The 22,719-nt window shown below is 47.2% G+C and overlaps 1 protein-coding gene across 3 annotated transcripts; it reads right to left on the minus strand.

Moving 5' to 3' along the window:
- Nucleotides 1–316: 316 nt before the first annotated feature.
- EXOC3L4 (exocyst complex component 3 like 4) lies at nucleotides 317–22,719 on the minus strand. 3 transcript variants are annotated; one of them, XM_005483245.2, is made up of 12 exons: nucleotides 22,138–22,533; nucleotides 20,227–20,617; nucleotides 16,592–17,243; nucleotides 13,933–14,050; nucleotides 12,834–12,959; nucleotides 11,492–11,592; nucleotides 10,029–10,124; nucleotides 7,917–8,031; nucleotides 5,858–5,980; nucleotides 5,426–5,578; nucleotides 3,940–4,061; nucleotides 317–1,713 (listed from the first exon to the last, which is right to left on the minus strand). In XM_005483245.2, exons 2-12 carry the CDS (start codon nucleotides 20,558–20,560, stop codon nucleotides 1,551–1,553), a joined length of 2,103 nt encoding a protein of 700 aa, XP_005483302.2. In that variant the 5' UTR covers nucleotides 20,561–20,617; nucleotides 22,138–22,533; the 3' UTR covers nucleotides 317–1,550. The 3 variants fall into 3 exon arrangements, with proteins under 3 accessions (XP_005483302.2, XP_074398409.1, XP_074398408.1); XM_074542307.1 differs by lacking the exon at nucleotides 317–1,713 and adding an exon at nucleotides 1,788–3,057 and having other exon boundaries at nucleotides 22,138–22,719; XM_074542308.1 differs by lacking the exon at nucleotides 20,227–20,617.

A 22,719-nucleotide genomic window follows, 5' to 3' on the forward strand; every position in this document is an offset into this window, starting at 1 on the left:
AGCCTTTGTGGGAATTGTCATGAGATGTATTGAAGAATGATGCAGGGTAGAAATTCCACACAGGATTTCCTGCTTCAGGCTCTCAATTTATACCTGATATTTCAAAACTATCTTTAGAAAAACACCTTATCTTGACTGTGCAGGTAACAAGTCTTCCTTAGAAAAAATTTCATATAATGATTGTGAATTAAAGATGCACTCTATGCTTCTTTATCCACCAGAACTTTTCCCTTGGCCTGTCACCAGTGCCTGCTGCTCACCCAGGCTGAAATTTATACTCATGGAACCCAAAGCAAAGAAAACAAAAGAGACTCACTGCTGATGCTGTAAGCTCTGCTGCCAGAAAAATTAGTGTTCAAGGCTATGCCATGGCCACATTTATCAGTTTAGTAGGTCATAAACACATCTCTGTAAGTCTTAGATTAAATCCTGTGGAGGGCAACCTAAAGGATAAATTGAATTAAATAAAATCAGATTTATACAGCTTTAGGCTGCTGAATGCTTCTTTCAGTCTTCCCTGCAGATGCTAGATGTAATGCTTGGATCCTTTGTGGATTTAACCCTGTAGTGATCCATGCCCATCAATGGGATGATGTTGGTTTACATCAGATGAAGATCTCATCTGTAGCACTGTCTGTCCACCTCACATTTGGTTTCGTACTGCAGTCAGACTGTAACAGATTTCTTAAAATGCATTTAAACACTCAAGAAAATGGACTGGAGGCATGGTGGAACTTTCTCCAAGTCAAGGAGAACTTGGAGCCTCCCTCCACATGGCATATCCAATCCAGACATGTCTGTACACGCGGAGATGTGATGGCATGAGCAGATCTTCAGTCCAACAGGAGTTTTGCAAGGCAGTCCTTGACGGAGGAGAATCTGCTGAAAGGCCAGAGGGGCCATGGGGGCCGCCCTGGAGGGGAGAGCATTCCATGTGCTGCGGGTCCTGGCCATGGGGTTTGGTTACCCAGTGTTTTCCTCCCCAAGCAGGTTGTGGTTTCTGGCCTCAGGTCACAGCGTCATGACCTTGTGTCATGCCAGCTCAGCCAGGTGGTTTGTGGGGGAGGAAATAAAACTTGGCTCCTACCACATCCCTGCCCAAGCTCTGCCCCCTTGTTGCTCATGGGCACTAATTATGAGGGAGGCTCTTGCTCTGCTGCTGTATAATTATGCAGAGCACAGTCCAAGCCTTAATATAGGGCTGAGGCCTTAATATAGCTCTGAGTGAACTGCTTTTTGTTTTCTCCTGTTCTTTGAAAATATATTTAATCTTGTACCAAACAGCCTCTTAGCAATAGAATCCATCTGGAACATGAGGTGGACACTGTGCCTGGGCTGGAGCTGCTACCCAGGAGCTCTTACAGGAGGTTGATGTCTTGGTGCATTTGTTGTCTTTGGGTTCTGAACTCGGGGTGGCGAGTTCAGGAAACTGCTCCTTTCTCCACAGCAGTCAAAAATCTGGGTTTGCAGAGGAGCAAGGTGGGTTTGCAGATTTTGGATCTTGTGTAGAGGCAGTGTAGGAGAAGGCAGGATGCTGACTTTGTCCTGTGTTAGAAGCAGCTGCAGATTACTGGAACATCAATTTCAGCGAAGAGTGCGCCGCCCTTCCCTCCGTTGGAGCTCTCCTGTGCTTGGCACACTTGCCGCAAAATCGCCGCTCTCCTGGTGCGCCCCAGCACCCGGAGTGCCAGGATGGCCAGGATGTGCTCCTTCCTGCAGAAACCAAACAAGACCTGGCTCAGATCCGGCCAGCAAAACCAGCCCAGAGCAAGGTGGTTGTTGTGAGCAACCAGCAGCTGTGCTGGAGACAGAGCAAGGCTATAGCAAAGTGCCAGGGAGCGACCCCTCACCACACTGGAGGAGCCACCAGGAGGGGAGTCTGCAGCCTCTGGAGGTACCAAACCAGTGAGCAGCAGCTCCTGCCACACCACACTGGTGGGACAGCCTCCTGCTGCTGGTGCTGCAGGGAATTTCCTCCTCTCTCTCCACACCCGTGATGCCCTTTGCGGGTTTTCCAGAGTGGCTGTGGACCTTTTGTGTAATGATTATTTTGAGATGAGTAATGGAAGTGCTAATATTTAGGAAGCTGGTAGACACTAATTAGATTAGAGCTGGAAAGCCAGCTTGGAAACATACCCTGTTCCAGTAATCTCAGTGTATACAAATTCAGCAATGTCTCTGAGAGCTCAGGGGAAAAATTAACAGGGACCTGAACAGGAAGCAATGCAGGTCCAGCAGGTTCCGCCTCATTTTCCAAACTTCATTGTTAAAATGATGTTACTCAATCATGGAAAAGCAGAAATTAAATAAACCAAGAGGACAAACCTTAAAATCTGGGTTGGGTCTGAGCCTAATGATGAAAAAGCAGCACAAATCACAGCCTTGTAAATGACTTTTCTGACTGGAAATTTGTTTTCAAATAACCATAGTTGATGATTAGCTGTCATTTACCTCTTCCATTCTTCCCAGAACAGGCACTGCCTCTTTCAGCTTAGTCTGGCCACTGGGATTAAACCCTTATTGGGGTTTATTTATTTGGTTGGTTTTGTTTGTTTTTTTGTTTGTACCTATCATTTTTGTAAGATTGGTATGATCACCTAGGAAATTGCTCAGGAACAATTGTTCTTTACATGTCCATGTCCTGAATTCCCCCACACAGATAAGCCTGAAGAATACCTGAACCACCCAAGTTATGAAAAATTTTGAGCCTCAGTTTTGGGGAGAGGTGAATATATTTAATGTGATCTTTTTTCTCAATATTTGAGAGTCCAATACAGTATTCTAGCAATTAGTTAAATCGTATGGATTATTTTGATTGCATAAATGTCATCCAGTGCTGAAACTTTTGGTGGGTTTTGTTCAGGTTTTTTTCTTTCTTTCTGAAATTGCTCTGATGAAATGGAATTTATTGCAGTCTCTACTACTGATATTCATTCTCAGTGGTTGAAAGAAGAGCTGTAGAAGAGAAGGTAACTTCTGATTTGCAGCTGCTTAGCCATGCACAGAGCTAGTCACTTTCTTTACTTTTCCAGGAGTTTTACATTTTCCAGATGCAGCCTTGGAACAGAAAATGGAAAGTACAAAAGAAAGAATTTGTAATTTATTCCAAAATTTAATGGTTGTGTTGAGGCTGTTTCAGAAATTGTGGCTGAACTGTGTCAATGGCTGCCACACTTTGAGGTCTGGGCCTGGGAACAGGAGGCAAACTGTTTGCTCCAAATCTGGACCCTGCAAATTGGCAAACAGTGCTGATACTGGTGATGCAGGAGAAAGCAAACTGGAGCTTCACTGTGAAATAAGGTTCATTTAGAGCAATAAAATGGAATTCAGTGATAGAATGAATGGGGATGGTTCAAAACTGTGTCAGGGGAGCTCTAGACTTGACATTATGAAGCATTTTCTAAACGAGGTGCTGGAGCAGGTTTCCTAGAGAGGTAGTCAATGTCCCAGGCCTGTCAGTGCTCAAGAGGCATTTGGATAATTTACATTAACAGGCCTTTAATAATTTAATACATTAACTTTTGGTCAGGCCTGAAGTGATCAGGAAAGTTGGACTGGATTATCACTGTAAGTCCCTTCCTAATAGACTGAAATAGTTCTATTCTATTCTATTCTATTCTATTCTATTCTATTCTATTCTATTCCATTCCATTCCATTCCATTCCATTCCATTCCATTCCATTCCATTCCATTCTAAAATGAAAAGGCTTTGAAGGTAATTTGTGTGCATTATATGATACAGCACACAGGGGAAAAAATTAAAAAGTATGCAGCCATAAAGAGAGAAAACTAAGTTGGGATTCCCTCTGTTGCTGGCATCCTGATCTCTAATGTGTGGCCACCAGCAAAGAGAAGCTGAAGAGCTCAGCCCAGGCACAGGACAAGCTGGTGCTGTTTGGGATGAAGCCCAACAGTTCTGGCATCTGCCTCTTCACATACCTGATATCTGGATAGTCCTGGCACAGCTCCTTGACATATGCCTTGATCTTGTCTTTTTTCTTCTCCCCAATAATACTGGCAATGTGATAGATGGCAGGGAGGAGCCAGTCAGCTTTGGAGCCCTGCAGACAAAGAATCACATGGGGACGTCAGGGACAGCAGCACCTGCTAAATGCCTTTTTCCCTGCGGGGAGAGCACGGCAATGGGATGCACTGGAGTGACCAGGACTGGTGCAGGCAGGACAGGCTGCCTCAGGCAGGCAGCAGGGGGCTGGGTGGCAATGGCAGGGCACCCCTGGGGCTCTCCCAGACCTGACCCTGCACTTCTGATTCCCACGAGCACCCAAGCAAGGCAGACCCCGAGCAGGGCATTGTGGCTGTGGGCCAGCATGGTAGTGGATGCCAGAGACTTCACCTCCTGCTGCCTGACAGTTTCATGTGCCTCATCTCTGAGATAAGATTTAGTGCCCTGGATGCCTGACTTTCCACAAAATCCAAATAATTCAACTTTGACTTCCCTGAAAATCCCAGACTGTTGCTGTGAGAGACGGAAATGTTAAAGGTTAACGACTCAACCAACTGCAATCATTGATTGTGACCAACAGACCCCTAAACTGCAACAATCAAATCTTGTTGCTGGATCTACAGGTGGTGATACCTTCTCTCTGCTATCTGCTTTTATTCTTTCTTTCTTTTCCTTATATATTTTCCTAAGTGATATTTTTATACTTTTATAATGTTATATTACTATAAGTAATAGCCAAAATGGCTACATACCTCCTTTCCATTGTAATCAAATTGTTTTAAAATAAACCAGCCATACACACACACACCCCCACACACACACACAACTATCTATCTATCTATCTATCTATCTATCTATCTATCTATCTACATCTATATATCTAACACCAGTCATTCAGTGCTGTGCCACTGTAATCTGGCCCAAGGGATTTATTAATGGGAACCTCAGTTACCCCACCTTCATGGCTGGGTTCTAACACTTGTCCCATCACAAAACTCTCAGTCTGCCACCACTTTTTCCCTACACCCTGCTGTACAGGGACTGTGTACCCAGATGGAACTTCTCATGGGACTCAACTCCATGAGTTGTATCCACGTCAGGAATCCTTTGGTGACAAAGTGCATCCCATGGTCTGAGGGAACAGGCCCAGGAAGAAGCTGCCACAGGATGAGTGTGATGAACCACCCTATGCAGAACTCCCTGGGAACACATTGAAACGGTGCTGCCATCAGAGAGCTGCTGGCTGAACATGCACAAGCTGCCAATGCAGAGAGGCTGCCAGGCTGGAAACCCACACCATGAACCTGAAGTAATCATCCTGCTCACTCTTTTCAGCACTTCTATGTTTCTTGTGGTTTGTCCTCCTCAAGAGCCTGCTGTCTGGTCTCTGTGAAGCCAAGTGGGAAAATTGCACCTCTGGGAGTGGGGCAGCCAGGGGATGCCAGGAGACAACTCCCATACCTGATCAATGAGTGCATTGTGAATGATTGCAGCTTCCTGGCTCATCTTTCTGCTCACTTGCTGACGTGTGTCCCTGTTCATTTTCCATCTGGGTTTGATGATCTGTGTGACATATTCCTTCACCACGTATTTATGAACTTCATGTAGAAGGTCCTGGTTAAAAAGAAGCAAACCTCATGGGTTTTTTTGTCCATTCAAGACCAAAGCAGTGAGAGAGGGCAGGGAAAGCCCCAGGTCTTTGGCAGCACCTGAGGGCATAGAGAAGGTACAGGAAGGCAGCACACCATCAGCACACACTCACTCATACCTGCAGCCTCCAGAGTTATAAAGAGCAAGCACTGTTGCAGAGGAGTCTGCAGGTCTCACCACAGCCTGAAGATGATGGTGTGGCCCCTCAGCATTCCTGTGCCAGGTGAGGGACTGGCTGCCTACCTGCCCCAGGGGCTCCCTCATGTGCTGCAGGTGCTCGGAGAACTGTGAGACTGCCAACGCCAGAGAGTCCGGCCTTTCCGTCGCCAAAATCCAGCTCTTGGTCAGGATTTTCTTAAGGAGTGGCTGAAAAAAGACCAACTCACTGCTGGCACAGGTGTGTTCAGAGAAGCTGATGATGCCCTGGCTGAAGGCACCCAGCTATACACCTGGTCTAGGCTTGAACTGAAAGCACAGGGCACCCCCTCTGCATGGAGGCACACGAGGAGCAGGCTGGGTTTCTCTCTCCACCCAGGCAATTCACACCCATGTCTCCCCTTCCTGGGAGGCATCCCAGTGCAGAGAGGAGAAGCATCACGCCCTGAGCAGGAGAGGTTTTGGCATTAAAGGCTTATTTAGGATACCTAATTTTCTTGCTCTGTGCCACCTTCTGGTCCACCAACTCTATTTCTTTAGGCAAGTAAATGTGTTTTTCTAATATATTGGGGAAGAAAGAGATGAGAATGTTAATCACAAGCAACTCAGGCATGACTAGAACAGGCTGTGGTGGGCAACCATGTGTGCCAGTGTTACATGGAAACAAAAATTCACTTGGTAGTGAATCTCTTGGAAATCAGCTCAGTAATGCATCACCTCTACAACATTTTCCATATGGAAATCAAGCTCTTTGTGTTCACAGTCCTTCCAGGAGGCTCTCTGTACTCCTGCAGACCTGCATGAAGTCTTGCTGGGATTTTCCTTCTGCTCTTTGCTCAGATGTGGTGTGGGGGAAATGGCAGCTGGAAGCATCTCCAGCATTATACCTCAAAGTTAGGGATGACATGGGACTGATGGCACAGTTTCCCATCTGTCCTGGGTACAAGGTGCTCTGACCAAGTGTCCTTAACAGGTTATTTTCCTTTGTTGGGTCCCTAGAGGTAATGTACCCTCATATAGAAACAGCAATATCTGCTAAAGACTTCTGGCACCTGGAAGACCCCTCCCTAAAGGTCAAATGCAAAATATCCTTCCTCTGGCATGTCCCCTTTTCTCTTCCTAGCTCTCACAATCTCTATCTTTAGACTCCTGGCAGTCTCCTTCCCAATTATCTCCCCCCTTGCTGTGCTCCCAGCCTGCCTGAGAGCTGTTTAGAAATGCTTTGATTCGGCCTCTCTCAGTTCTCACGACATTTCAGCTCTCTTGCTCAATGCCTTGGCTAGGGCCTTTCCTCATCTGCTGCTTAGGCTCCAAAACAAGATCTGCAGTCACTGGAAAGTCCCCTTGGCCAGGAGGGCTTGGCTTAGGTTGGAGAAATTCCATGACTGTCCTAGTTTCTGGAACTTATGTTTGGAGATTTAGAAAGTGAATTAGAATAAGTGAAAGGGGGTGGGACCAAAGGCTTGATTTCCCCCATCTCTTCTATAACACCAGCTGGAGCTAGCAGACCCCAAGTGGCTGAGAGCAGAAAGGTTCATCTACAGCACCTGAGAAGCACAAATTTCATTGCAGCACATTGCATTTTACACCTCTTAACACAAGTCAAATTCTATCAGAGTTTTATCAGTTGATACAAGACCTTTAGCATTCTCATTCTGGAGCAATCAGTCTTTTGTCACCATGGGAGCAGCCTGGAAAAATCACCCCTACCAGAATGAATTCTGTCCTATCTGACAGACTGTGATGGTAGATCTATGAATCAGTAAGTCAAAGTCCTGAAAAATCCAAATGATTTGATAGAAGGAAAAGTGTCCCATTGGTGGTGTTCAGTCTCCTGTGCTTCACTTCAGATAAAATTTTCCCCACTGCTTTGCCTGAGACTGAAAGCTGCTAAATATCCTTTTCTTTTGATTGCTATTAACAGCTTGAAAAAATGTATCATTTCTCCTAGAAAAAAATTCCCAGAATGCTGGAAGTGTTGCTTTTTAAGGGGGATTTCAACAGGTGTGAAATACATTTTGGAGGGACCATAATGTCATGTGCTGCAAAATGAGGTTTAGCTGGTAAGACAAGGGAAGGGCAATGACCCTCAGCTGCTGCACATAACCCTTATAATAAGGAAATAATGTGGCCAAGATCCTCTTACCTGAGTTTTTGTTCTTAATTTTGTTAAAAAAATATTTGTGAAGTTCCTTGTCAGAGTTGCCAAAATCTTCTGCAGCTCCTCAGTATTGACTTTAAACGCGGTTTCCAACCCTGACCTACAGAGAGACAGAGATCACCAATGAGTTAAGGTTAAAATGTAAACTATTACATGGCCCTAAGCATGTTATCTGGATTGGCATGATGGATATTATTTTAAAATAAACTTGAGTTTCTACTACTTCCTCTTGGAAACACTTACTGAGTCAAAGTAATGGCTCTTTTTGCACAATCCTGTGCACTGAAAATTAATCACAGATGAGTAACTGTGGTGAAAAACCCCCTCAGATTTCCTCATCAGGTGCAGTGACAGTGCAGCCATGCAGAGCAGTTGCGTAGGCCAGTTGCTTTTTCACTTGAGCAACATCTCTGCAAAATGATTTCCAGGTACCTGGGAGAAAACTGAGGGCTGTGGGGGGAAAGTAAATAATAAAGCCAGAGAAGGGAAAGCTGCTGACCCTGTGTCCCCCAGAGCCTGTCTGATTCACTCCACACAATGTCCAGCAGCATCAGCTGGGATGGTAACTACGGGGATGGAAACCTGTGGAATTTCCTAAGGACAGTGCATACTTCTGCAATGTTTCACCTTATGAGAAAGAAAATTCTGAGAGATTAATGAAGTTCGTTGTGTGTGTGTGTGCTTTACGGGCATTGTGACCTCCTGGACCTCCTGGCTTTCTTCTCACTTTCCATCCCTGTCCCACTGTAACATGCTCAGTGTTGGTGAGGAGGGGAACTGAGGCAGCACCACCACAAAAAAAAGGCATCACCTGTGATGCCTGAGCATCCCTGGATGCGCCACATCCACTGCTGTAACCACAGAGAACAGCAGGTTCCTGTCACTGCCCAGATTTATGTCTGAGGCTGCTCTGGCAGGACTGCAAGGCACCAACACCATCCCTGTCATCCCAGGCTGGAGATCAGGACTGTAACTCCAGTTGAACACCTGAAGTCTGGGTCCAGCATCCCAAAAAATCGTGCTGTTGGGACACCTACCTCTGCCCCACAAGTCATCACCCCAAGCTGATGAAGGTTTAATTGACTCAGGAATAAACCCATCACCCAAACAATTCTAGCTCCCTGCCTGGGGCTGGCGTCTCCCTTCAGCCCCTGTCCATTGCCCCGCAGGGAAGGGGCAGCAATGTCCCGCAGGGACAGCAGGAGGCAGGGAAAGCCATTTCCTCGGCGAGGTGAGCATTGCTGGAGACACCGTGCCACCTAGAGACGTGCTGGCGGTAGTGCTCGCTGCGGATGGAGCCGTCGGCTCCTGCGAGACACAGCCCGAAATCCCCTCCGTCCCCCGAGTAGTTCTTGGCATGAGCATCCCTGCCGGAGCGGTGCAGCAGCAGGGGCTGGAAATCACACCCAATCTTCCGGGTGGCCAGAGCCGACGCACTAATCCTGTGCTGTTTGGCCGGGTTGACAGACAAAAGCAGCACATCTGCATGGCAAAGATGTCCCCAGATGCTGATGAGCCCCTGGACCTCAGCACGGGGCTGATGGACCAGACCCTGGGACATGCACTCACTGCACCATCCTACTTATGGGCGACTGCTGGATCTTTGACAGTCAGCCTGAGGATACCTGTTCTTCAGAGGCACTTTCCAACATGTGGCTTGAAGTAACTAATTCATGCAAAGCCCTGGAAGTTCCAGATGCCAGCAGCAATGGCAGGCATTTATTTTTGGGTTGAGTGCTTTCATGGAATCTCCTCCAGCCCAGTGCCAAAGGCAGCCTTGAGGCCATGTTTCTGAGTTTTTTCTGCTAACCTCCAAAACAGAAAAAAAAAAGGAAAAAAAAACTCCCCTGAGGATGAAAAAGATGCTCTGAAAATGAGTTTAAAACTCTCTTGCAAGCACTGCATCCATCCATATTTCTGTCTCTTCACCCTTGTTGCTTTTATTTGCATTCCTTGGAGGAAATCCTCCCTAGAGATTAGAAGGGCTGGAGGCTGAGCAGCCACCAGGGCACTCAAGGAGAGCTTGGTCTTTCTTTTCCAGATCCTGCCACCCCCCAGACCCCAGAAACCCCAGTGGCTCAGGGAGAGCAAACTTACACCAGGTCATGGAAGCTGTTGATGTAGGCAACAAGGTGGGGCACAAAGCTGGGGCTGTCCTGGGCAGTGCTCCACGCCATGAACTCCTGCTCAAACCTGTAGGAAAATACAGCCAGGTATCACTAACGGTGGGGCACTGAGGATGCCTCATGTTCTGTGTACATGGTGGTGTCAGGAGACACCTGTGGCTGGCCCAACCTGTCCCCTCTGTGTGCAGACAAGGTTTTTCCAGCTGTCATAACAAGTGTGTGCAGTGGAGGGAATAGATGGCAGATAATTGTGGGTTTAGGATGTGCTCGCTTGAGCAGGTATGCAGCACTTCTGGAGAGATGCCAGGGATGTTGGGAGGCCAAATCTCTGACTTTTCCTCATGCTGAGGGTTTAATTGCAGGTGTGCTACACAGGCTTATAAGTCTGAGCTTTCATTTTGCTGGCTTTTGGGGCAATATATTATGTGCCTTTTGAGAACACAGGGCTGATTTTATAACAGAAGATGTATAGGAATAGGGCAGTGCATCTACACCTTTCCTCCCCCCAAAACCTCAGTGTGGTTTTTAGGTAGTTGTTTTTTTGTAGCCCCACTTTCATGGGGTTAACAGCTGTTTCACAGCCAGATCCATGCTGAAGGCAGGAGGCTGCGTGCTCAGGCAGCCTTTGCCTGGTGGTCCCATTCTTTGTCATGGTATGAGCAGGCCCCAGCCTCTTGCATCTCAAAAACCTCATGCAGGTTTTTTTAAGCAAAAGCTTAACTTTCAGTGTTCCCTTAATTTGAGAGCCCTGGCTGCTCCAGCTTGCATTTTATGCAGTTTCTGGTTTAAAAGAAAAATTATTGAAAAGGAAAAAAAATTAAGAAAAAAATAAAAAAGAAAACAAAGAAAAGGGAAAATAAGAACAAAGAAAAAAAAAAGAAAAAAACATTATTTCAGCAATTTCCTTTGGACACTGGGTAGATTTTAAGGGACTCAGGAGGCAGCTCAGCTGTGTGTTTTGCCAGGGTATACAGACAGGGTCTCATCAGCCCTTTTTTATGTCCATAGCCAGAGAAAACCACTCAGCAGGACTCATCCCAGGATACCCTTTTGAGCAAACAGGCTTTTGTTCTGAGGGGTCCATAAACACTGCTTGCTCATGACTGAAGCTGCAAGTGATCAGTGTCCAATGTCACAAAAGTCCTGGGTGATGGGACTGCAGTGATCTCATCCCTTTCTAGGTAGCAGCTACTTCCCAGACCTTTGACAGTAGATTTTTGGACTCACAGAGTCCCATCTGGGTTTGTTTATGACTCCCTCCAAGCTGTTTTGCAGCTTGCTTTTTACTGGGTTCACTGTGATCTCCAATTCTCCCAGGAGCAGCCTTGTACCTGCTCAGTGCCAGTGTCTGGTCCAGTGCCTGGACCTCCTCCCTGTTTTTTTACCAGTGTGGGGCTCATTTAGAAAGAAAGTACTGCTCAGAGCAGTGATGACCTTGGTATGAATTCAAGCAGCTCTGCCATGCACAACTCAAGCATTTTTGTTTCCAGGCCTCCACTGATAGCTCCAGATGACTTCACGTGCTCCCCAATGATCTAGAAAAGGGAATGAAGAAACTCCAGTGAGTGGGACAAGCACTGGTGAAACATCCTTCACAAGGATCTCAGGCAGCTTTGGTTGGTAAGAGTGGCTCGCCTAGCAAAGGGGCAAACAGCCAACTTGTTGCCAGGAGGTTTTCATTAACCTCTGGCAGTTTTAAAAATTATAATGCAGAATGGGCCAAGAAGCACCGAATGATTTGTGATGTCGTCATTTACCCCTAATGGCCTCATGCCCTTCTGCTGTCTGAGTGTGATTAGAGGCAATGTTGGCTGGAGCTCTGGGGTGTCCTTGTGTCATCCTTCTCTTTTGGGGGAAATTGCTGGAATTCCCCCAACCCCAAGCCCAAGGGGAGCTGAGCTGTCCCCGTGTATGGCCCCATGATAAAGGTGACTATAAGCCCCATCCCTGAGGGCCCACACAAGCCCCCTTCTCAGGAGTGATACCAGGGCAGCACAGAGGGTCAGGCATCACCCTGAACTCTTGTTTGCACTGGAACTCCTCCCAGATTCCCATTCCCACAACCTCAGCTGCACTTCTGGACTGAGGTGTGTTGCAGTCCTACTCTGGTACTTCCCATGGCCTCCTATCCATCTGCTAAATGATTCCAGACCTGCCTTCCCTGTGATCACATAATGTGTCATATTCCTCTATGGAAAAAGAGTCACATCAGTGGGCAAAACTCTTTGATTTTCTTTCTTTGTCCCTCTCTTTTTCTGTTAGTATTATTTAATTGAAATGACTCAACCAATTGAGTGATGAGAATTAATCCAAACCCCTCCTGCCTTTATTACCCTGTAGTCCTTAAGCTAGTAGGGGCTTTTGTTTTTTGTACTGTTTAAATTGGAGTGGCTGTCACTGCCTACAGCCTTTCCCCAGCTTCCACAGCCCTGGGACAAAGTTGCTCTTTAAGCCAAAGGTTTTTTCAAAGAAACCTTTTCTTTCCACCTTTTTTCCAATTCTCTTTCTTCTTCCTAATCAAAGAGGTTTAGGGATTTTAAAATCAGTTGCCTATTATGTTGCTGACACAATTGACAGCAGGTTTAATTTGCAGCTAGAAGGCAAGCGGGAGAGCTAAAAGTTGTAATAAACGGCATTTTCTGCTCTAATGTATTCTGCCAGTGTGTGACTTACATAAATTATGGCAGGAGGCGGTACCTCCACCCCAGAAGGAAACGATCCAGTTTCCCTGGAGCCACAGAGACACCTCCCCCCCATCCCCCAGCTAATTAAATACCGTTTGAATATCAAAAGAGACTGAGGCGTGGTAGAGGTTTTCCTCCTCTTCTAAACGAACTTCCTTCTCCCACTTCTCTGTGACCTCCAGTCTCAGGATGTTTCCAAAACAACTTTTGATTTTCTCCTAAATGTTAAACATAGGAAGGAAACACGCAGCTCAGGATAACGAAGCAAACACAAGTGCAGCACCTCGCTGCATTTTGCTCCATCAGCATGCACAGCATGATAAGGTGAGCAGAGTCACAGGCCTTGCTCCAGACCTCAGGAGAAACCAGGAACTGTGCTCTGTGTGTGCAAGGTACTCCCAAATCAAAGGAGAGTCATTTTCCTGGCAGGGAAACAGTAGATCAGCTGTTTGTTTGATTGCAAAGTCCTCCAGCACATGGAATGCACCAGGTCAGGATTAAAGGTCAAACCAATCCTTTCCAGGGTACAGCCACTCAGGTAAGCAGCAGCACTGCTCAGTCCTGGCTGATAAATCAATCTTGTTGCTGGTGAAACAAAAGTGATCTTTCACCAGCATGGTGGAGTAATACTGATTTCATTCAGCTGGGTACCTTGAGCTCACCTTGAACTGTGCCTTGATTCAGAAATTATTTGCAACAAAATGTCTGAGCCCAGCAAAGAGCCAGGAAAGTCTCACACAGGGTGCCAGGCAAGGACTGCAGAAAGACAATGGGGAAGGGGCTTCATCAGAGGACACAAACCATGAGTGTGTTCTCTGGTGGGAATGCCCAAAGTCTGCCAGTAGCACACCTCCGCTGGGCTGGAGGAGATCCCACACAAGGACAAGCTGCTAGAATGCCTTAGCCCCTGACTTTGCAATGCAAAGTACAATCTGCTGAAGCCCAGCAATGACCTTTCAGTAAGTTTCTGCCATACTGAGTGGGTCTGGTCCAGTCCTGTTGGCTCTCCTTGGGTCTCCAAGGTGGCACTCAGGAGTTTTTTGCTTTAGAGTACAGGCCACTCTGTGTGGGGCCAGTAGGACTCAGCACCTGGTGGGGCTGGAAACCACAATATAGTCATCCAAGACCTCTGTATGGGAGGCTGGGGTTCCTGTACCTTCCCTGGGGGGCACATGGGGTCAAACCTCTCACCTTTGCAGAAGCAATGTAGTTGTTTTTCAGTTTATCCCAATCAGCTGGTGTTAACAGCAAGGACAGGTTTTCTGTCTTAACCTCTGGTTTGAGCTCAGGATGACCCAGAAAGAATTCACTGGAAAGAATCAAATGAAAAATTGTAATGCCTCAGAGTGTGAATAAACTGATAGAATATTCATGCAGCATGAGCTACATAATTACTAAGCCATGAGAAATATACTTAAAGCTTAAATTGTGCCGCTTGTTTTCAAGGTTTAACAAGAAAATCTTTCCTTTCTATTCAAAATCCTAATTATTCAAACCCAAAATGATCTAAGGTTCCAGCCCACTTCAGAAATCATGAGACTTCTGAGTTGTTTGGACATGAAAAGTGCTATGAGAATTTACTTTTTAAAATAAACAACGTGAAGCTGACTCATTTGACTAGGAGCTTGCAAAATGCCTTTCAGGGTAATTCCTGTAGTAGTGCATTGCTCTGGAGTTAGCCCATCTCCTGCCTCCCCTGCAGTGTCACATCACGGCTCATGGCAGCCTGTGTTTGTCCCTGTGCACTGTCCTGATCCAGGGGAGGTGGCAGAGCAGGACCTGGAGGGCACTGCCATGCCTGGGACACGAGCCATGCTCCCCTGCAGATGGAAGTGGTGGGTGGACGTGCAGCTACAGAGTCTGACTCCAAAGAGGGCTCCAAAGCTGACACCAGACTTTGCTGCTCACTTTCCTCTGGACTGACATGTAATCAGGCCAGCTGATTAGCACAGGAGCAGGGGAAGGGAGGGAGTGCCTGTGTTCCTCTCTCTGGGGCAGGAAAAATGTTATTAGCCTGTACAATTGAATGTGCTGCTCCTGCAACCTGCCGCAGACTGTGAAGGCACCGCATCTTGCAGGGCAGTGAAGGTGGAAATGAGAAGGAAGAAAATATTCATGCCCTTGATGAAGGTGGGGCCTAAATTTTGAGCTGTCATCTTGTTAATTGAGGAACGTGCCTGCAGTGTCCTTCACACAGCCTGCACATTTGCTCAGCCACCAAAAAGGGTTCCCATTGCCACACCAGCACTGTGCCCACAGCTGGGCTCAGATACAGGTGAGGACTGTAATGTACAAGGTCAGGCTGCTGCAGAGTGACTGCTCAGCATAAAATAAGTTCAGCCTGCTGGTAGTGTCCTGGAGTCAATGGTTCCATGGTCATGGTTCAGATTTCCCAGAAAGGAACATCTCCACATGTGGAGCATTGCACAACCCAGCTGCTCCTTTTAAAGGAGAACACAGATTTAAATATGGACTCCCCACCACAACTGAAAGGACAAATGTGTACTCAAGGGGCCTATTCCACCTCTTTTTTTTTTTTTTTTCCCCATTTGTTTGAATTGTAACATCAAAATGAGTTTAGGTCAGTCAATCTCTTCCTTTTTGATTATTTATTCCAAGAGACAATGAAGTTTTTTTTGAATGGGAAAGTCAAATTGAAATAGCCAGGTGATTGCAGCCAGAACAGCCAGGTGATTGCAAGCAGTGCTCAAAACAACTGCAAACTCTTAATAAGCCCTTTCTCAGAGAAGTATGGCAGGGGCACTTTTCTTTGGTACAGAACCTGGCTGCTGAAGCTAATTTTTCTCTTTCTCTCCTGCCATGCCAGTGTGAGGCAATGCAGGAATTTCCCTTCAGATGAGATCTGCAGGGATTTGTGATGCTGAGGGGGTTGCACACATCATTATGGCCACCACACTCTAGGTAGGCTTTTAAGAGCAACTGGGTTAAGCTCACAGAAGAAACCTCTTGAGGGCTGTTCAAAACCAAGACCACCTGCAATGGAAATGTTTCTTACCCAAAAGCTACCCCAGGCTAGGGGTGTTCTGGGCAACAGTGTGCTGCTGCTTGCCCTGCTCTGTCATTGCCTCCTTCCTGACCAGTTTGACCCATTGTTTGGCTGAGTGCTGATACTCCTGCCTTCACTCCTTCTTTGTTTTATTTGAGGGCTGCCAATGGGTTTGTGTATCTCCCTTCCTTGAACATCTGTTTCAGGCCCAGCTACCAGGACAGACACAATTTTGCTTTGACAGAGCTGTTTTCCCATGCTTATTTTCCAGACCCCTAAACTGCAAGGAGCTATGTCTTAAACCCCTCCCATTCAACCAACAGACACATCTGAGACAGAGCCTTTCTTTTCATGCGTCTAATTACCTCAATGATGTCTTGACTCCTTTTAGAGGACTCTGACCCCTTGCATGGGGTAATGTGGCCCGTTTCCAAATGTATCACAATTTTAATTAAACAGGAAGAAGACATCCCCCACAGGCCCCTGCCTGTGCCTGGAAAAGTCACTGAACAGCTGTTGGATCTTGCAAAATATATGCAGAAAGGAGCACGTTTATCAGAGCAGGTTTATCAAATGCTGGGAGGAGCTTCCTGGCACATGGGAACAGCAAGTGGGACAGGGAGGGGAAAATGGGGTGATGTAGATCTGTAAAAAGCAGCAAGTGCTTTATCCACAGACCTTTGTCCCCACCTATTAACAGATTTGCTATCTGGCTCCACTGTAGTCACTGCATCCCTCTTGCTTGCTTGGAAAACTGAGAATAGCCTGGTGCTTTTGTAGTACCCCACAGCCCCATGGCTCCCCAGAGGAGGCAGAAGCATTGTGGCAAACACAGCAGCTCACCTGTGGTAGGTGTTGGCCACCCAGTTAAGCAAGGTGTAGAGCTCATGGAAGTCCAATGGTCCCTGGGAGAGTTCTTGCAAATGTGAGGCAATGGCATTGTGAAAAGCTCCCACATATGTGTCACACACCTGGTACTCCTCTGGATAGCATTTTTTTACTGATGACTTGATTTTCAGTAAATCTTCCTTCAGGTGCTCCTGGAGAAAATGTAAGTGGAGATGAAGCCAAGAAGTTTCTTCTTCCCTTGATGCCATGGGTGCCTTCAGGACTCTTTTTCTTGCACTCTCATTGACAGCTTCCCTCCATTGCTCCCTCCACTTTCTGGGCCTGCCCAGCAAATCTGAGCCAGGACGAGCAGCACTGTCTGTGCTGGAATGAGCTGCTTCTTCAAGGGCAATTAAAGTCACCATGGAGGTCAGCATGGTATGCTGTAAATTGGGGTCCTCCAGTGTTTCTTCCACTATGGATTTGATTGCATTTGTGATGGAGTTATAAAGCAAATCCACATCCTTGGATTTCCGTACAAGCTCCTGGGGGTTATCTCTGTATTTCTCAGAATCCCATTCAGAGATGGTTTCATCTTCCATTAGCTTAATACTTGCAAATGCTTGCAAAAGTTGTCTTTTCTGAATGAGTTCATTGATTTCCATTACTGCAGAAACAGGGGGAAGGGGTTGGGACAAAGCAGGCATTAGGTTACTGACAGGTTGGTAACAAGATGCCTGACAGGGAGACTTCCAGGGGGCTGTTCAGAGTAGTCAGGTCCCAGCAGTGCCTCTGAGACTGCCCCCGGGCCTCCCTGATCTCCTCAGCTCCTCTTGGACACAGGAGAGGAAAACAGTGGGAAAGCAATCACTGCAAATTGAGCCACATCCCTAAACAGCTGGTTACAGAGACAGGAAATATCAAAAAACCTGCTGATAGCTCTGCAGGAAGGCCTCAAGCAATGGCTGGTGAGGCTGTACAGAGGTACACTGGAGGTTCAGGCTGCACAGAACTCTGCCTTTCTGGCTCTGTCCCTCCGCTGGTGTGGAGATGAGGTGGAACTGGCAGCAGGAATGGTTCAGGATATGCCTTACCAGCAGGATTTCCTTTAGCATGGGTGTCCTTGTTTTCCTGCATCCCACTGTGCTCAGCACAGCTCTGCTGCTGTGTTGGCCATGGTGGTGTAGGCCAGCTCAGGCAACTCTGAGCATTTCAGTGTGCTGCCCAAGAGGGCAGGGAGAGTGCCCAGAGTTCTGGCAGGGACAGTGGGAGGGAGCACAGCAGGCCAGACCCCTTTGGGTGTCCTGAACTCTTGGGTCAGGTCTCTCTCTCCACACATGGTTATGTGTGTCCCAGCCTACCCACAAGCATGTCCTCAGAGACACCAGGGCCTGAGAGAGCCTCCTGTCTGTAAGCCCACAGTCAGGTGCCAAGCACTGCCTCACACCAGTGATGTTCTTTTCCTAAATGCTGAGCACTGCTGTTCCTCAGTGGTTTGGGGAGTTGTGGGCATTGCAGGGGCATATAAACCTGTGGCTCTGTGGTGCTCCTGGTACTCAGGTCTCACATGGGTTTCTCCACCTCCTTTTGGCACCTGCTGCCACAACTGGCTGGTGTTGGCTGGGGAGAAGTCATTCAATACTGCTCTCCCCAAAGTGGCTGAGGTCTACTGAGTTTCCCACCTGTGTTTTGTGAAGTCTTGCTCATGCAAGAACCACTGCCTATTTGCCAGTAAGATAAGAAGTATTTGCCATGTGTTGAGGAGATCCAAGAGCACTGTTAGCTTATGAGAGACCCCAGAAAGCTCTCACCCTCTCCACCTCCCTAACAGATGCTTTGAACAGGAGATCCCACTCTGACACTGGGCATAAGAAAAATACTAAAGAGAAGGGAAAGAGTGTCCCTTAGGTACGTGTGGCCACTGCTTCTGGGACATACACAGACAAAATGACATGGAAAAATTGGAGAGCGCTCAAAGAAGGACTGGCTCATAGCACATCATTTCTGCCCCTAGGCTTGTCTGCACACAGGTTTTATGCCATATGTACCAAGTAATCTTTGTAGCATAAGAGTATTTTTATGAGGACAGAAATATGCCAAATAACCAAACTACTGATGCATCACAGAACACATAGATCTTTGAGTGCCTACATGGTGCTACAGTTGCTTCTGCACTCACAAAGGAGGGAAATTCTACCAATTAACTTAGTCTCTTCTAGATAAATTAATATAAAACCTGTGTTTACACAAATGCTTGCAGTGAGAGACTAGAGAAATACATTCTGTTCTGTTTATCAAAGTGAGAAAACACCATTTAATCACCATCTAGGATAATTATTCAGGGAGGTGATGTTGGGTGCTAAATGGATCTTTAATTCAGCAATACAAGATCAGCCAGCTGGTGGTTGAAGGAAGACAATTGAAAGGCAATTAACTATTATGCAGCTTAATGGTGCACGTGGTGGAATCTCCATCACTTGCCATATTATCTCAGGATGGGCTGTGTTTCTGACAGAGCTGCTCTAGTCCAGGCCAAACACAAGCTATTGGGCAGAGAATGGGCTTTATTTGTGCAATTTTCTCAGCTCGTTTATTTCAGGAGATCAGGAAGCTTGTGATAACATTTTCTGCCACTCCTTATCTCTGACCCTCGGAGATCAGACTAGCCAGGTTTATGAGATGGGCTCAGATCCAGCTTACCAAGCTGACAATGTATCAATGTAAAACAGTAAATCTCTTCCCAGCACAGTAGAGCACATTACAGCAGTGAGGCAGTGTCAGCCCATCTGATTCCTGTGGCACTCTATGCAGTACACCAAGAATTTCTTTCTAGAAATTTAGGCTGAGGAAAGGCCAATTCATGTTTCACCTCAGTCTATCTCCATGTGAATGCATTGTAGCACCTCTGCCTTGAGAAGGTGGAGGGACAGCAGTGCTCAAGCCATTATCAAAGTCATTGCAGTCTGCTCACACCTGGGGAAAGGTGAGAGCTGTGCTAAAGGGAATTGTTGTAATTTGTCTGACACCTATCTATAAAATTCTGACAAAACACATGAGAGTAACCAGCCTGAGGAAGACCAAAATCAAATACTTGCAACACTGGTGTTGTGAGGACAGGTGGAAAGTCAATGCAAGAAAGCAAAATATCTGTGGAAGTCTATGTGCAAGGCAATCTCTAAGATGAGGAACCAAAGTGGAGCTTCTAAGCCAAATCAGAGCTAAACCATCTTTCTTCCCCTCTAGGCCTTGCAGCACCCTACAGAGCACAGCTGGAGGACCATCAGTCTGAGAGCTGAAGAGCAGAAATTGTCCAGAACAGCAATGCAGGCAAAGCCCACTACACTTGTAGGTTTTGTCAGACCAGCAGTTCCCAAGCTGTGCTCAGCACCCTCGGGACTGATCTGTGTGATGGGCAATATCACACTGACAGGTTGAGAGGATGGCTGCTGATACGGCTGAACTAATGCAGGGGAGGCCACAGAGCAGCATGTTCAGTGACAGAGCCTGGCCCAGGCTGGGCTGGGTGACACACCAACATGCAAGGGGTGCCCAGCTCTTTAGCACCTCTGTTGGGCCCGAGCCTTGCACACTGTAAATTAATGTCACATTTATCCTGCCAGGAAAATGGCACTGCTGGTTTTGTGTCTTACCTGAAAGAGGTTTTGCTTCAATGGGCTCACATATTTCACCAACCTTCTCCATGCTATTACAGATTGTGGGTTTGTTCTCCTCATAGCTCCTGAGTGTTTGCAGAAGCCTTTTTGCATTCCAAGTGCCACTATCTTCCTTCCCTTTCTCTTTCTTCAGACTCCGTCTTGATTTCCGGATGCTTAACATTGTTTTAATGCCTCTTTCAAAGAACCCACTGTCCCTGCTCTGCCAGTCTGAGCTGCTCAGTTCAGAAGTGACCTCCATCTTTTCCTCCCCTGGACTCTTGAATGGAGAGGCTGGTTCTGAGGTCACACTCCTTGTGTCTAACTCCATATTTCTATTTATCTGGTCCTTCAACAGGAGCTTTACCAAACAGGTTGATGGCAATCACTGAAATGCACAAAACAGCAGAATTAGAGATGTCCTTAACAGGGTATTAGTGTGTCTCTAAAGTCACTGAAAATCTGGACTGAAAATCTGGCCCATTCCTTTCCTCTGCCTAAATACAAGGACAGAGCAAGATGCTGTAGCCCTTGGCTGCTGAAACAATTTCTCTACCCACAGACAGCAGATGCTGGCCTCACCTAGTGCTCTGGAAAGCTTCACTTAACTCCATAAAACAGGCAAGTGTCAACTATTTCTCCAGCACCAAGGAATCATGAGATATCAGACATGTCGAAATTTGTGTAAATATACCATTTCAGTGAGTAACCAGATATGGTTTTACTTTCCATTCTTCTAGGTGGATTTCCAGCCATGCAGGAATAATAATCTTCCTGAATCTCACTGGGTTGTTGCCACTTTCTTATGTGAATATGGCATCTTTGGATTTTGTTGCTACTTCTGCCCTGCTCAAACCCTGCTGCTGGAGGTGGCCCAGGGGTGAGTGGTTCCCAGCAGGTGGCTGAGCTCTGCTCTAGCCCCTTCCACCAAAGCCACAGCTGTCTCTGCACTCTGAATTGTCATGGTTACAGCACAGGAGGCAGTACAAGGCAGGAAGGGTTCACATCACTCATCCTGCCTCAGAGCACTGCATCCCAGTGTGCCAAGGATGGAGATCTCCAGGGTCAAACAAAATCTGCACAGGCCACAGGGATGCTGCAGGAGATTCCAGATTTCCTGTCAGTGCTGCTGGGCTGCAGTCACAGCCTCTGCACTTGCTCAGTTCCTGCCCTGCTGCAGACAGCCTCCCCTCTGCCCACCCTGAGGGCTGCCCAGGTATGTGGGAAGAGGGGGACAGAGAAGTTTTGCCTTCCCTTGCTTGCAAAGGACTCCCAGACCAGCTGATACAGTCCATTCACAGAGCCATTGTACATTGCAGTGCCCTGATAATGGAAAATGCCACATTTCTCCAGAGCAGGCTTAAGGCAGCTGAGTGAGTGAACAGTTCAAATTATTAGAAACACCTATTGCTTGAGGTGACACAGGAACTGCCTGTCTTGGGTCTGTCCAGCCCACAGAAGCCAGAGACTGAAAAATAATTGCAGACAATAGACATGTTGGGACTCTAGAAATAGATCTCATCCTTCCTCAGTCAGAGTTTTGCTCCCTTGTGCATGGGTATTTCACAGGCTGTGAAGTGCAGGGATGACATCTTCCCATGGGTTTGCTGAGCTGCTCACCCAGTGGAGCCCAGACCCTGCCTCACACACTCTCACAGGAGGGAGTGTTTAACCATTCACTGCCTTGCCCAGGAGCTCACCCATCACAGCCCATACAGAGGGTGGGAGGGAGAGGAGGGCACCCCATGCCCAGGGATTGCAGTGAAAGGAGGCTGAGATCTCAGACTCTGCAGGGGGGTTCTGCAGACAGAGAGGAGCAGCAGCAATGCTCAAAGGGGTGACTGACACGGTGGAGAGAGCCGGGGAAAAGGAATAAAAGGTGTGAGCCTGTGAGAAAGGAATACATACCCTAGTACTGACAGCAGTGATCCCCTCAGCAGCCAGCTGGGATAGCACAGGTGTGATCCACAGAACCTGGGAGCAGCTCCGTGCTGCAGGAAATCCAGGGCAGATGCAGTGGCAGGTGAGCAGTGCTGCAGGACAGAGCTCCGGGCCAGCTCAGCTGACTGGGGCACCATCCCTCACACAGAGGGGGCTCCCTCTGGGAGTGGTGCTGCTCTCCATCCTCCTTTACCCTCTGAAAAAGGCTGTTAAAAGTGGGAAAAAAGGTCTGTCTGCTCCTGCCCAAGAGCTCCAGCACCTTCACTTGATCTCTGGAAAGGACTCAGCACTGTTTCACTTTCACTACACTGAGCATTTAAAAGAAGAGGTGTGGAAAAAAAAATTCCAGATTAATTATTACCCTACAAGGTGAGACAGGGCCTTGAGCCAGAGGTTCTACACTGGGGTGAGCTGCTGCCTTGAGATGGCCTAGGGCAATGAAGGCAAGGAGGATTTCAGGATGTAGTCCTGTCCTGATGGGCTGAAGCCCCACATTATCTGGGTAGGGGGGTTCAAAAGCAGCTCCAGAGCTGCTGTGTGGGATGGCTG

This window comes from Zonotrichia albicollis, chromosome 6, assembly GCF_047830755.1.
Source record: "Zonotrichia albicollis isolate bZonAlb1 chromosome 6, bZonAlb1.hap1, whole genome shotgun sequence".
Classification (NCBI taxonomy): domain Eukaryota; kingdom Metazoa; phylum Chordata; class Aves; order Passeriformes; family Passerellidae; genus Zonotrichia; species Zonotrichia albicollis.